Source organism: Sus scrofa, chromosome 1, assembly GCF_000003025.6.
Source record: "Sus scrofa isolate TJ Tabasco breed Duroc chromosome 1, Sscrofa11.1, whole genome shotgun sequence".
Taxonomy (NCBI): Eukaryota; Metazoa; Chordata; class Mammalia; order Artiodactyla; family Suidae; genus Sus; species Sus scrofa.
Window position 1 is genome coordinate 115,291,071 of NC_010443.5, and position 15,722 is coordinate 115,306,792.

The window sequence follows — 15,722 nt, forward strand, 5'->3', positions numbered from 1 at the left end:
TTTTTTTCCTTTAATCTTATTGAGGTATAACTCATATAATATAAAATTCACTTATTTTTAGAGGACAGTTTAGTGAGTTTCATATAAACAGGTGGTGAATTTTTAAAACCTGGATTTTAATGTTATGTTTTTACTGTGATGTAATAAAAATGTTAAGTTTTATCTCCTAGACTATTTCTGTATTGTTACTTTTAGGCAGTTCTAATAAGAGGAAGAAAGGTCTTTTTTTCCCTTTTTATTTGTGAGCTATAGATCTACTTTCTCATTCCTATGATAAACAAAACTATAAGTATGGAATTTGTGTAATAAAAATAAAGTGACAATATGACTTTTATAGATAGGGAACTCTAAATTAAAACTAGATTCAGACAATTGAAATTTTATAAGTATCAAATTTTAATAAGGCACAAGCTATATATAGAAATAGAAGCCATCAAAAGACCCTAAGATGCATTTTTTTCCTTTCCTCTAATCAAATAAAGAAAGCAAAACTGTGTTTGAGAAGAAGAAAGAAAGAGCTTTTAAAAGTTACTTTTAAATCTCATGAAAAAATAATTTACTTGGTTCACATTTTTTGGGAATCAGATAAAATTTTGAAAATATTCCTCTGAGGAAATTCGGTTGTGTCCATAAATTTTTGCATATAATTTCAGTGTTTCCCACCCCCCAGATGTTCTCTTTCTGAAAAATAGTTTAATTACTTCTGTCATGTTGTATTGAATTTGTAAACTTCTTAATAGTAGTTATCCCCAAATTGAAGAAATAACTCTTAGAAACCTGAGTATAGTCTAAGGATTATATTCTTTTCCATACATACATGCACTGTTGGTGATGGTTACCTTGTATCTGAGATATAGAGTTGACCTAGTGTGTTGGCTACTTGGTCTGTCTTTGCAAAGTACAGCTTCTCTAACTTGAGCTTCATAAGAATTACTGAAAAAGCTTGTAAAAACAGATTCCTGGGCCCCACTGCTAGAGATTATTTCAGTAGGTTTGTGGGGGAGACACAAGACTGCATTTTTTAAGAAACTCCCAGGTGATTCTGATGTTATTAGTCTATGATTCCACTTTTATCTTTGCTAAATAATACTATACTAAGCTAATCCTGGCTTTCTGGTACAAGAAAGCTTTCTTTATCAGATTGAAAAAGGGATATAAAATTAATTATCATTTGCTACAGAGTTTGGTTAGGGATTTTCTTTTCTATTCTGTGCTTAGAGGAAGCATTGTTTTAGCTCCTGAGTTCTGTTTTTTGGTGGTGGTTGTTTTTTTTTAACCTCTACTAGTGATTGCAAAGGATTCTAAATGTTTGATTTTACAAACGGTAAACAGTGGCCTTTAGCTCAAGTACTGTTTCTTTCCAAGATCATTTGGATTCTACTCGCCTACCTTGACACAAACATGTTGAAATTGGAAATGATTTTTTAAAATGATCATTATTGATAACCATTCATATTATAGCAAAAATGTTAATAGCAAAAATTTTAAGATGTTCTTTACTTTTTTTAACTCTCAAGTACTTCCTTTTTTATGTGAGGATGAGGGATTATATAAAAGTATGCCTAGGGAAATATGTTTCACTAGAAAATAAATAGGTAAAATGGAATGTAAGTTAAAACACTGAATTAAACAGTGATGGTGAACATTATTATGATATTTTATTCAAAACCTGAAATTTAAGTATAGACTTGATACATAGTTATAAATTAATATGACTTGCTGTATAATAAAATTAATAAAATCTGTTTTCTCTCTCCCAGCTTTCATAGTAATCGTCCAAGTAAAAGGTTTTGTATCTTTAAGAAGTATTCAGAAGATCTCAGGTAACTAGTTGATCTTTTAAGTTTTTTTCTATTCAAAAAGTATATGACTTTAATTTTTATATATAGCATTTTTATTGAAATACAGTTCATATACCATGCATTTCACACATTTAAATTATACAATTAATGGTTTTTGGTATATTTGCAGAGTAGTGTAGTCACCACAGTAATTTTAGTATATTTTGATCACTTCAAAAAAAAACACTCTGTACCTATTAGTGGTTATCCTTACTTCCTTCCAACTCCTTCCATCTTTAAGCAACCAGTAATCTATTTTGCCTATTCTGGGCATTTATTATAAGTAGAATGATTAAAATATGTGACCCTTTATGATTTATGTCTTCTATTTATCATAGTGTTTTCAAGATTCATCCATGTTATAGCATGTATCAGTACCTCTTTTTCTTACTGCTGAATAATATATTCCCTTGTGTGGATATATGATAGTTTGTTTATCCATTTAGGTTATTTTAACTTTAAAGCCATTATGGATATCTGTTGTGATCATTTGTGTAACTGTTTTTGTCAGGACATGTCTTTTATTTTTCTTTAGTGTATGTCTAGGATTAGAATTGCTGGGTCAACTTTATGTCAAGCCTTTGAGGAACTGTTAGACTGATTTACAAAGTACCTCCACTCTTTTACATACCCATCATCAGTGTACGAAGGGTCCATTTTCTCCACATGTCAGCACTTGTTATCATCTCTTTTTGATTATATTCTTCCTAGTGGGCATGAAGTGGTATCTTATTGTGGTTTATTATAAGTTTTGTTTAAACTCATGTCGAGATACCCAGTTTGGAAATCTAAATGATTGCTGCTGGATATTACAGAGTTCTAGTCATTGTGTCCTTAGGCTAAAGGTATGATTAGTTCATATTTTCTCACTAAATTTGTGTGAGGGGTGAAAGTGGTATCAAGATAAAATCCTGTGTATTTGCATTGTAAAATGAGAACAAAAATAAGGTTCTCCAGAAATATTTGAAAAATAAAAAGATACCTAAAATACTTAGTGAAGTAACTAACACTTTATCAGTTTTGAAGTAAATTTCTGAAACACTGGAATTCTTTTTTTTTTTTTTTTTTTTTTTTTTGTCTTTTTTGCTATTTCTTTGGGCTGCTCCTGCGGCATATGGAGGTTCCCAGGCTAGGGGTCCAATCGGAGCTGTAGCTGCCAGCCTACGCTGGAGCCACAGCAACGCGGGATCCGAGCCGCGTCTGCAACCTACACCACAGCTCACGGCAACGCCGGATCGTTAACCCACTGAGCAAGGGCAGGGATCGAACCCGCAACCTCATGGTTCCTAGTCGGATTCGTTAACCACTGCGCCACGACGGGAACTCCCCATGGAATTCTTAAAATTAATGTATAATCTTTATCATTCCTTTTCTTTTTCAAATAAAAGTGTACAACTTGCTTACTGTGCAGAAAGAATTGTTGATGAATATTTCTAAAGACATTGATAGTTAACTTTTGTTTTACCACATGCTTAACTCAGAATCTGCTGAGCACCGTGCTTTTCATAGTCTTCTGAATTCTTTGGATCCCTTTGCTCTTTATTTATTTTGCTCATGTTGCCATTGCTCCTTGAAATACCAGTGTCTTTACTGTACCAAGCTGTATATACATATAAGGTTAGCCAGCACTTGTTTTGATATTTTGAATTAGTGGAAAAGGTGGAAGAGGGGATAATATTATGTCTCAGGACCTTTGTACCTACTATATTCTGTCTCAAGACCTTTGTACTTATTATTCTCTGTGACTAGTTTACTCTTGCCCAGATTTCTCTACACTTAGCTCCTTTATCTCGTTTGAGTCTTCTATTCTGATGTGTGAGCCTTTCCCTGACCACTTGATTTAAAGTTGCATCCTCTAAAAAAAAAAAGCTGCAGGTATAGCCCCCCCCCCCCAAAAAAAATTGTATCCTCTCTCCTGCGCTTTACCCCAGTGTTTTTTTTTTTTTTTTATCTCTTTTGTATGCTTCATTTTTCTATGGATCATTTTTTTGTCATCCCATACAGTGTTGTTTATTTTCTTGTCCTCTCAATAGAATGTGTGTGGTTTGGATTTTTGCTTATGCCAGGCATTGATTAGTGCCTGACACATAGCAGGCAGTCAGTGAATATTTGTTGACTAAAGTAAGGTATATATATTCCATACACTGTGGGTGCAGCCCTTAAAAAAAAAAAAAAAGACAAAGAGGAGATTACTTTTCTTGGAATGATCTGAATAGGTAGTAGTTTTTTTGGCTGGTTATTGTTTATACCAATAGAAGAGGTACAGGGCATTTGGGTTGAAACAGCATGAATAAAGGTACAGAAATGAAAAAGAAGAAGGCACACAGGGGAAATGGTTGATAGTAAATGGATAGAGCATTGAAGCTCGTATAATGGAATAAGATGGATATCTGGGGCAGGCAGTAGTTTTAAGTTTAGGGCCAGATTGTGAAAGTGTTGAAAATAAGGCTAAGGAGTTTGGACTTAATTTTGGAGGGCATTGGAGAAACTTTGATGCTTTATATAGAATTGAGTGACACTGAAGGAATGTTGAATTTCTTCTGACCTTCAGCAGCAGGTCAAGTTACAGATGCATGAATTCTATGGATTAGGACTTTTGTGGTAGTTATGAATAATCTACTAAGGATCCGAATTAAAATGGTGAGGTAGTATTACATCTTTAAGAAATTGGGCTCTGGAATGAAAGGGCTCAATTTCAAACCTGGTCCTGACCTTTACCAGATCTGTGTCCTTGGTAGATTATATTAAGCTAACTCTTTCCCTTATAAAAAGGTGATAAATTATATCGTCTTTTATGGATTGTTGTAAGATTTGCATGAGATGGTATGCCTAAAATTGTGAGGCTAGCAGAGAATAAGTACTCAATAAATTGCTGATATAAAATACCTGACATGTTGACTGCTTAAGGAAGAAGAGACAGAAGAGACAGAGAAGAGTAACTATAGGTTGAATTTATTTTTAGAGGAAATGGCATCATGAGAGAGGCCAGTCAGGAAGAGTTAATTTGGGATGGAAGTACGTGATTTTAGTTTTGTGATCGTCAGATTTTTATGTGCCAATGTGATATCTAGGGAAAATACAAAGCATACTATTAGACTAGAGCTTCAGGGGAGAAGTCAATCTAAGGTATGTCATTTGTTTATTTGTGTATTTTGGTAAAACACTTAAAATTTTAAAGTATGTGATGAACTTAATGTATTTATGCTTTGTTAATAAACTGACAATAATAGTAATCATATTATATGATCTATTTTTTTTTTCACCAAAGAAAAATTTCAAAGAATCTCTTGGACCCCTAGATGGAAGAGATACAGCCAGAATATATAAGGAAACATAAAGTCATCTGTTACTGACAGTTTCTTTCTAGTCTGACCTGCTGAAGCAGGATGATCTTGTCTTTACTATTTTCTCCAGACATGGGCTCCAATCTTTCTCAATGCAGACACATTTTCTGTTTTGATGACCCCCAAACACAGTATTTCCAACCTCTCACATTTTCCCAGATCAAGAAATTTGATTATAAATACTAATTACAGCTCCCTATTCAGAGAATGCTTGAGTCAGGCAGTCTACCCCTGGTCCAATTAACAATGTCAGGTGGAATAGGCATTTAGCTACTATTTACCATTGAGACTATTAGTGTCTGTGAGGGCAGTTTTTTAATATGAAAGAGTGTAATTAATTATTAAATGTAAATATTTAAATCCTAACTTTTCTTAAGCTTAAAGATATTCCATTTAGAAATCTAGTACTTTTTTTTTTTTTTTTTTTTTTTTTTGTCTTTTTGCTACTTCTTGGGCCACTCCCGCGGCATATGGAGGTTCCCAGGCTAGGGGTCCTATCAGAGCTGTAAATCCCAGAAGTCTAGTACATTTTAATAGTCACTTTCAAGAGGGCCTTTATATACTTTTTGATAAATTTCATTTAAGCTGAACAGAACAAATTTTTTAAAACTCTGATTTACAGTTCAGTTACTGTTAACATGTATCATTTGTATGTTTAATATATTTGATTTTCTACTAATAGTTCTTCAGATGCTTGACCCGTAAGTTCCCCAATGCTTAATTCTAGTAAATATAATGGCTTTCTAAATTCTCTGAAACATCTGCATATCTTTGCAGACTTAATAAAATTTTAAAATACCTTTCAACTAAAAATTAAAAGTTTAAACCCATTTTAAATTAGAAACTTAGGAGTTCCCGTCGTGGCGCAGTGGTTAACGAATCTGACTAGGAACCATGAGGTTGCGGGTTCGGTCCCTGCCCTTGCTCAGTGGGTTAACGATCCGGCGTTGCCGTGAGCTGTGGTGTAGGTTGCAGACGCGGCTCGGATCCCACATTGCTGTGGCTCTGGCAGAGGCTGGCGGCTACAGCTCCGATTAGACCCCTAGCCTGGGAACCTCCATATGCCACGGGAGCAGCCCAAGAAATGGCAAAAAGACAAAAAAAAATAAAAAATTAGAATCTTAATACAAGTTTTATGTACTGTAATGTGCTAATTATGTTTAAATACTTCAAATAGCAAATGCTATGCAATTTAATCCAGTAAGTATTAAAAACTATTCCTCTATTCACCAAAAACCATTGTTTCCTAAACTTTCTGAAAATTTGTAATCATTGCATATCTCATCTAAGAACTATAGTACTCAGTGAAGTTATGTTAAGGGAATGCGTAGTTAAGATCCAAGCAAGTGGGCCAGTTCATAGCACTGGGATGCTGAGGAACTCAAACTTTGGACTTCAATACTGAATTAGCTTCTTTACTTAATTCATTGTTATATGAAAATGATACCAATCTTGGATGTTATGGTGAGAATTAAACTAAATAATATATGGGAAAGTCTTTGACGCACAGTACAGTGTGATAGCAGCTACAACATAATCTTTTTTTTTTTTTTTTTTTTCCTTTCTCCTGCACCTGTGGCACATGGAGGTTCCTAGGCTAGGGGTCCAATCCGAGCTATAGCTGCTGGCCACAGCAATGCAGATCTGAGCTGCATCTGCACCACAGCTCATGGCAACTCTGGAGCTGAGTGAGGCCAGGGATCGAACCTGTATCCTCATGGGTGCCAGTCAGGTTCATTAACCGCTAAGCCACGACGGGAACTCCAACAACAATCTGTTTTTAAAGCCTTCACATTTCTAATTTTTCCCCACCTAGATAAACACTAAATAAATTCCTCATTAGAGCTTACACTATTTTTTTTGTTATCATGATATTCACAATACAATGTAATAGTGTAGTATGCATAAAGACAGCCTTGATAAATATGTATTAACTAATCCATATATTGTACCCTTTTATATACTGTACTCTTGCTTTGCAGATAGATATAGGCACAGATAGATTGTGACTTGGCAAAGTGGCGCATGTGGTCAGTGAACCAAAACGGGGCTTTATGTCTCTTGACTCTTAGCTTTTGGTAACTCTTTTGGTATAAGAGAGAAAAGTTTATAAAGTAAAAACACTTTCTGTAAATAAATGGTAGCATTATTTGAATATAACTCTGCCATTTTCTAGAGAATCATTTCAGTTATGTCAGGTTTATATAACAAAATTTGAAGTGACTTATACAGAAAGCAAATCATGGAAAAATAATCATTGAAATGGTATATGGATTTTCATAAAAGATAAAAATGTTTTCTTCTCTACTATTTGCTTTGTTTTTTATAGGGGCATTACTCTAGTGTGCCTTAATTGTGATTTCCTAGCTGATGTTTCTGGCTTAGATAATATGGCTACACACTTAAGTCTACATGAAACTCATACTTGTCAAGTTGTAATAGAGAAAGGTATGTATATACTTGTGTTACTTTGGATTTTTAATATTTATTCCAGTATTTTTGGTCAGCCACAGTATGTGCTCTTTACTAAATCATTATTCTCAATCATCATATTTCATATGCTGTTTTAAATATAAAACTTTTCTTCTAATTTCAGTTTCTGTTTGTATTCCAACTTCTGAACATCTTTCTGAGTAAGTTTGATTTTTATTCACTGTTTTACTTTGATGGATTTTAGCTCTATTGCATTTTTAAATGTATCATTGATAGAAATGAAAAAATATTAAAGTATTTTGTTTTTGTTTTTGTTTTAAAGCTGCTTGTTGAAATAGGTTCCTGCTCTATGGAGCTCGTGACCTGGTGCAAGACAAGTTGGAATTTCCTAAGTTCAAAGTTCTGAGATGTTTTCTTACACAAAGGCAGTTCAGCAGCCAAGTTCATGACACTAGCTCTCATTATTTAGCTCTTTTCAGCTTCAAATGGAACTAGATTCTTATTCCACCTTATCTTTGTGTCAGGTTGACATATCTTAACATACTTTTTTTTTTTTTTTTCCTCTAGTTGGCTCTCTCCAAAAATAAGTTTTGTTGCTATGGTCATTTCTTACTTTGCTTAAAATAACTTGTGTTTTTCTTTGCTGTACTTGCCTTCAGAATAATATGTTCAAATAATATGGCTGTTTGTCTTTTTGTCTGTTTTGTCTGCTTTCTTAATTTCTTTTAAGTCTTAAGTTTTTAGGCCAGATGATTGTCTTTTTCCTCATTCGTTGTCTGTCATTGTGCTATTTTTCTTATTTTTCAGATGGAGAAACAGCCCAGAGATTTCAAAAAATGTCCAGGGTACTCTTGGACAGTGTCCCCCTTCGATGGACACAACTGATGCCTGTTCTCTCTTTCCAAGGAGTGTGACTAATTTGACTGTGGGACCTGCTCTAGGTTGTGGTCTCAAGAAATCAGGTCTTGGGGAGACTCCCTTCCTTCATGGGTGGCCTTCCATAGGCTGAGGCTGATGTAGCCAGAGATGGTCGCAAGGCCCACCAAATTGAGCACAACTTCCCACTGGGGGCTTTGGCCCTTGATTTTAAGCTTGTGGGTCACTTCTGGCCAAGAAAATAAAATCTGTGCTTCAACATCCAAGTTGAAGTTTAGTCATTTTGGCTGCTGCCCTTTAATCTTCTTCTGCCATGTATGCATCCAAGGAATACAAAAGCTCTGATTGTTAGGAAACCATGGTTATTTTCATGTCTTTGGAACAACACATCTCTACAGTTGTGTTCCAAAATTTCACTTATTTTTACTGTTATTTAAAATATTTTACCCAGTAGTAACTTTATTGTTTTTCAGCATCAATTATCAGATTTTTTATTTTTAAAAAATTTAATTTAATTTTGATAGCTTGGTTTTGTGTTCTCCAAATTTATTAATGTCTATTTTATGATGTCTGTTTTTCTATTCTTTTCTTTAGAACTGTTGTTTAGTGTTTGTTTTGTTAAAAACTCTAAGATATTACTTAGAATTCTCTATAGATTTCCTATAGCTGCTTATTTACAGCTTTTTAATTTGGCTCTTGTTTGAACCACTAGGCATTATTATATCCTCTTTCTTATTTCAGGACTATTATTATTAATATTATTTTATTACAATATTACAATTATTTAATTGTGAGTTGTAAGTTATAAAGAATTGACAAAACATCTTGCAGACCTTGAAACAAGTTTTAAAGCTATATATTTGTACATCCAATATATATCTACTTAGCAATTAATAGTTGCTTTGGATGGGGTGACACTACAAATATTGGAGCCAATAATGCACTTGTTTTTATGATATATAAAATATATTTCCACATATATATATTTTAAAGGTGACATTTTGTTTATTTTAGTTATATTGACTATACATCTAATAAACAGTTTTGATGGTATTATTTTTTTAATAAAAATTCTGTTGTTTAAGTGCCTCAGGAATTATTTACTAATAAATAATTTCATATGAAAAGTTATAGATTTAATCATATAAATAGGTATATTTCTTTGTTTCACAGAGCCCTGTTATTTGGCCTGCAGACAGAAAGCTATGTACACTTAGTTCAACTTGCATCTTTTCCTCTAGGACAATCGAAAGGTCACTGTTTATAGTATACTGGTTTATTCAGTTTTAGCGATACACAAAATCCCTTTTGTGATCTTAGTTGCTATAGGTGTTAGGCAGGCTCTGAAAGTGTTACTCATTTTTTTTTTTTAGCTTTGAAATTAAAACTTCTTCAGTTTTACTTTGAAACAGATTTAAAGCTAATTTAGATGATGCTTATTATATAATATACTCCTTGCAATTAATAATAAAAAATTAAACCCATTAGTTTTAAATTTCCAAACTAATTTCTACTGTAAGTGAATAATTTTTCCAAAAGCTCTAAAAGTAGCTTGTTTCTTAATAGGTGAACTTGGTGGTATGCTAGTCTTTATTTCCTTATCTGTCTTTAGGAAGTTTTGTTATTCACTCTCTTTCTACTTACTTTTTAAAATTACTTAAAAATTTTGCCCAGAAACAGCTTTTTTACATTTTTAATATAAGTTCATTTTTTATTCACAGGTATTTGCCCTACCTTGGTTATAGTTTAAAAATATGAAAAATTATACTCTTGATGTAACAGTATAGGAGTACTTCTTTCTGTTCTTCCTTAGGACTCTATTTTATAGTATTATCAAATTCATTTTCTTATAAGTTCTACCACCTGTAACTTCTTTTCAAAAAATTTGTTTAATTAAAACACTTAAGGCAGTTAGTACAAAACTTGCTTATTATAGGCAGTTGGTTGAATTTTAATTTGGTGCTAAAGAGTTTTAGCTGAGTCTGATATCCCTCCTTGCCATCAGGTTACTCTTAATAGTTTATTCAACTGATCAGAGATTGCCGTTTCATGCATAAGTGGTTTTGGTTACCACTGAATTAAAAGTGAAATTGCTTCCATTTGAGTCCATCACCATTCTGAGAAAAAATGATTTTTAAACTTCAGAGACTTGGATTCTTGCCCTCTTTTTGTCATGGTTTGGCAAAACACCTCACCTCTTTGGCTTCATTTATTTATTCATCGAATATTTCTTGACCATCTATGTTGTGCCTGGCACCATTCTAAGGGCTAAAAAAATGGACTGAAATGTCTTCCCTCACAGAGCTAACATTTTAGTGGTAAAAAACAGGCAATATAAAGTAAATTAAATATACAGTATGTTAGATAATGGTCAATACTCTGGAGGAAAAAGTAGGGTAGGGATACATGTAGTACTGGGTGGAAGTATGGTGGCTGCCATTTAAAATTTGATAGGGAAGATCTTACTGAGAGATGACCTTTGGGTAAAGATATGAAGGAAGAACTGCATGGAGATTGGCTTTGCTGCAAATGAGACATTATATGGTAGAATAATAGGAGTTGGGGCCTGTAAGGTAATGTGGGCCATATGTATAGGACCTTATGGACCTTTGTAAGGAATTCTGCTTTTACTCTGAGATAATACACTGTTAGAGGATTTTTAAATAGAGCAGTATTTTATACCTCAGTTAAAACCATAATCAACATAAACCTTTAAATATAGAAGAGTGGCTATATTACTGTAGCTACTGTCTTAGGAATAAACTGTAGAAGGCCCAGGACAAAATCAGGGAGATTAATTAGGAGGTCATTGTAATAATCCAGGTATGAGATGGTGGAGGTTTAGGCTAGGCTGCCAGCAGTGTCAGTGATGAGAGGTTTGATTTGGGGTATATTTTGAAATTGTTGGTGGTTTAGTTAAGAAGTGCAAAAGTTTTGAGGATGAGTCTAGTTTTTAGTCTGAGAAACTAGAAAGATGGTGTTGATATTAACTGACATAGACAAGACTAGAAGTAATAGCTTTGAGACAGATGATGACTTTGATTTGGGACTTTTTTTGGTTTTTGTTTCTGTTTTTGGCCATTTCCACAGCATGTGGAAGTTCCTTGGCCAGGGAACAAACCTGTGCTATAGCAGCAACCCCAGTTGCTGCAGTGACAACGCTGGATCCTTAACCTACCATACCACAAGAGAATGACATTTTGGGACATATTTTAATTTGAGATATCTATTAGATATCCAAGTTGAGACATCATAATAATTCACCTGTATTAATTTAGAGAGTGTTCTAGACTGTAAATATCATTTAACATTTTAAAATGTCATGGGAATGAATACATTCATTCATTGTACTGGGAAAAGCCAAATAAGATTGGTATGTACACCACTTTCAAATAAGATTGGTATGTACAACACTTTCATCCTGGTTATGCTTTTGTGCTACAATTTTGTACTATAAGATGTTATCATTGGGTAAACTGGACAAAGGGTACGTGGAGACCTCTCATTAGTAACTGCATGTGAATGTACAGCTATACCAAAATTTAAAATTCAGTGAAAAATGTCATGGGACTATATGAGATCACCAGGGGATACAGTTGAGGGAGAAAAAGGGCAAGGTCCACAGACTGAGCTCTAGGGAATCTGAGAATAAAAGGTCAGGGAGAAGATAAGAAATTGGGAAAGAACACTGAGAAGGAATGGCCAGTGAAGTGGGAGGAGAACCAGGGGAGTGGCACTCTCCTTGAAGCCTCAGTTACCCTATTCATAAAATGTGAATGCTGACTTTGTTCTAGAGTTTCTGGGATTCCTTCATTCAGTATTTGTTATACTTACATGTCATAATATGTTCATATGACAAGGTGAATTTAGAATGCCACACATCCTTATCCCCAGTAGCAGAAACAGAAACTTTTTGACCTTGGGAAAATTAAATGTTCACATCATTTCTCACCACATTTAACTCTTTCGTGTACTCTTGTAAAAGTAGTTCTCTTACACTTCTATTTAGGAAGGTAGCAAGGTCATTTTTCCCAAATTCTGTACTATAGAACCCATGTCCATAATTTATAAGTTGGGAGAAAAGTTTCTGTGGTCAAATGAATTTAGGCAATGCAAGTTAAAATTAATGGTTCTTTAATATGGAATTTTTCTATGCTTATGTGTGGCTTATATATGTGAGAATTTTTGATCTTAGAATTTTTCTGTGAATTCTTATTAACTTCTTAAGAAATCTCCATGAAAGGGTGTGTAGAATACTGTTCTGGGTAATTGTTCAGGTTTTTTAAAATTACAGTTGATTTACAGTGTTGTGCAAATTTCTGCTGTATAGCAGAGTGACTCAGTCATACATATATATGCATTCTTTTTTTAAAATATTGTTTTCTATCGTGGACATAGGTCCCTGGGCTGTATAATAGGTCCTTGTTTATCCTATCTAAATGTAATAGTTTTTGTCCCGCCCGGCTAGCTCAGTCAGTAGAGCATGAGACTCTTAAAAGTAATAGTTTTCATCTACTAACCCCAAAGTCCCTGTCCATCCCATTCCTTCCCTCCTCTTCCTTGGCAACCACAAGTCTGTTCTCTATGTGTGTCTGTTTGTGGTATGTAGATAGGTTCATTTGTGTCATATTTTTGATACTACCTATAAGAGATATCATATGGTATTTGTCTTTCTCTTTCTGACTTCAGTTAGTATGAGAATCTCTAGTTGCATCCATGTTGCTGCAGATGGCATTATTTTGTTCTTTTTTATGGCTGATTAATATTCTATTGTGTATATATATCACATCTTCTTAATCTGTTCATCTTTTGATGGACATTTAGGTCGTTCCCATGTACGTGCCCAGGAGTAGGATTGCTGGATCATATGGTAGTTCTATATTTAGTTTTCTGAGAACCTCCATACTGTTTTCCATAGTGGTTGTACCAATTTACATTCTCACTGATGGTGTAGGCAGCTTCCCTTTTCTCCACACCCTGTGCAGTGTTTATTTTTAGACTTGTTAATCATGGCCATTCTGACTGGTGTGAGATGGAACCTCATTGTAGTTTTGATTTGCATTTCTCTAATAATCAGTAATGTTGAGCATTTTTTCATGTGTCTACTGGCCATCTGGATGTCTTCTTTGGAGAAACGTCTATGTAGGTCTTCTGCCCATTTTGTGATTTTTGTTTGTTTGTTTTTGCTGTTGAGTTGTATGAGTTTGTAGATTTTGGAGATTAAGCCCCTGTTGGTTGCATCACATGCAACTATTTTCTCCCATTCTGTAGGTTGTCCTTTCCTTTGTTGTGCAAAAGCTTGTAAGTTTGATTAGGTCCCATTGGTTTATTTTTATTTTTATTGCCTTGGGAAATGGACTTAAGAAAACATCTGTATGGTTTATGCCAGAGAATGTTTTGCCTGTGTTCTTTTCTAGGAGTGTTACAGTGTCATATCTTACGTTGAAGTCTTTAAGCCAATTTGAGTTTATTTTAGTGCTTAGTGTGAGGGTTTCATTATTTACATGCACTGTCCAGTTTTCCAGCACTACTTGCTGAAAAGACTGTCTTTTTCCCATATTACATCTTTATCTCCTTTTTTGAAGATTAATTAACCGTAAAAGTCTGGGTTTATTCCTGGGCTCTATATTCTGTTCTGTTGATCCATGTATATGTTTTCGTACCAATACCACACTGTTTGATTACTGTAGCTTTGCAATATTATCTGAAGTCATGAGAGTTATGCCTCTTGCCTTGTTTTTTTTTCTTTTCAAGATTATTTTGGCAGTCTTTTATGGTTCCATATAAATTTTTGGATTGTTCTAGTTTGTGAAAAATGTCATGGATGATTTGATAGGGGTTGTATTAGATCTGTAGGTTGCTTTGGGTAGTATGGCCATTTTAACAATATTAATTCTTCCAATCTAGGAGCATGGGATGTCTTTCCATTTCTTTGAATTCTCTTTAATTTTCTTTATTAGAGTTTTATAGTTCTCAGCATATAAATCTTTCACCTCCTTGGCCAGGTTTATTCCTAGGTATTTTATTTTTTGGTGCAATTTTAAAAAGTATTGCTTTTTTACATTCCTTTCCTGATACTTCATTTTTAATATACAGAAATGCAACTGATTTCCAGGGAGTTCCTATTGTGGCTCAGTGGAAACGCATCTGATTCTTATCCATGAGGATGTGGGTTCAATCCCTGGCTTCATTCAGTGGGTTAAAAATCCAGTGTTTCTATGAGTTGTATAGGTCACAGATGTGACTTGGATCCCATGTTGCTGTGGCTCTGGAGTAGGCCAGCAGCTGTAGCTCCAATTTGACCCCTACCCTGGGAACTTCCATATGTTCTGGGTTTGGCCCTAAAAAAAAAGCCATAAAAAACTGCAACTGAGTTCTGAATGTTAATTTTGTATCCCACTATTCTGCTGAATTTGTTGACCAGATCAAGTAATTTTTGTCTGGAGACCTTAGGATTTTCTATATATAGTATCATGTCATCTGCAGAGAGTGACCGTTTTACCTCATCTCTTCCAATTTGGATACCTTTTCTTTTTCTTGTCTGATTGCTTTGGTCAGGACTTCTAATACTATGTTAAATAAAAGTGAAAGTGGGAATCCTTGTTTTATTCTTGATTTTCATGGGAAGGCTTTCAGATTTTCTCCATCAAGTATTATCTTGGCTGTGGGTTTGTCATAAATGGTTTTCATTCTGTTGAGATATGTTTCCTCTTTACCCACTTTGGTAAGAGATTTTATCATGAATGGATATCTAATTTTGTCAAATTCTTTTTCTGCATCTATTGAGATTATCATGTGATTTTTGACTTTTGTTAATGTGGAATATTGCATCAATTGATTGCACATGTTGAACCACTTGGTCACGGTATATAATTTTTTTTATGTGTTGTTGGATTTGGTTGGCTAATTTTTTTTTTTTTTTTTTTGCTTTTTTTTTTTAAGGCTGCCCCTGAGGCATATGGAGGTTCCCAGGCTAGGAATCAAATTGGAGCTGTAGCTGCTGGCCTACACCACAGCCACAGTGATGTCATATCTGAGCTGTGTCATGACCTACACCACAGCTCATGGCAATGCTGGATCCTTAACCTATGAGCAAGGCCAGGTATCAAACCTGCAGGGATGCTAGTCAGTTTCATTTCCACTGAGCCATGACTGGAACTCTGGTTGGCTAAAATTTTATTGAAAATTTTTAATCTATATTCATCAAAGATATGAGCCTTTACTTTTT

At 34.3% G+C, this 15,722-nt stretch overlaps 1 protein-coding gene across 12 annotated transcripts in view; it reads left to right on the forward strand.

Annotated features, from left to right (window-relative positions):
- Window positions 1-15,722, forward strand: part of ZNF280D (zinc finger protein 280D) — a 125,913-nt gene that overhangs the window by 71,053 nt on the left and 39,138 nt on the right. For 9 of the 12 annotated variants that reach the window (XR_002344724.1, XR_001306182.2, XR_002344729.1 and 6 more), the window contains 3 exons: window positions 1,761-1,823; window positions 7,515-7,633; window positions 7,782-7,818. Coding sequence is in view for 7 of the 12 variants with exons in the window: in XM_021094794.1 (XP_020950453.1) it covers window positions 1,761-1,823; window positions 7,515-7,633; window positions 7,782-7,818 (219 nt within the window). In the remaining 5 variants the exon portion in view is untranslated. Of the gene's footprint in view, window positions 1-1,760; window positions 1,824-7,514; window positions 7,634-7,781; window positions 7,819-7,940; window positions 12,404-15,722 lie in introns of those variants that run through there. The other 3 variants (XM_013992957.2, XM_013992958.2, XM_021094785.1) reach the window with 3 other exon arrangements.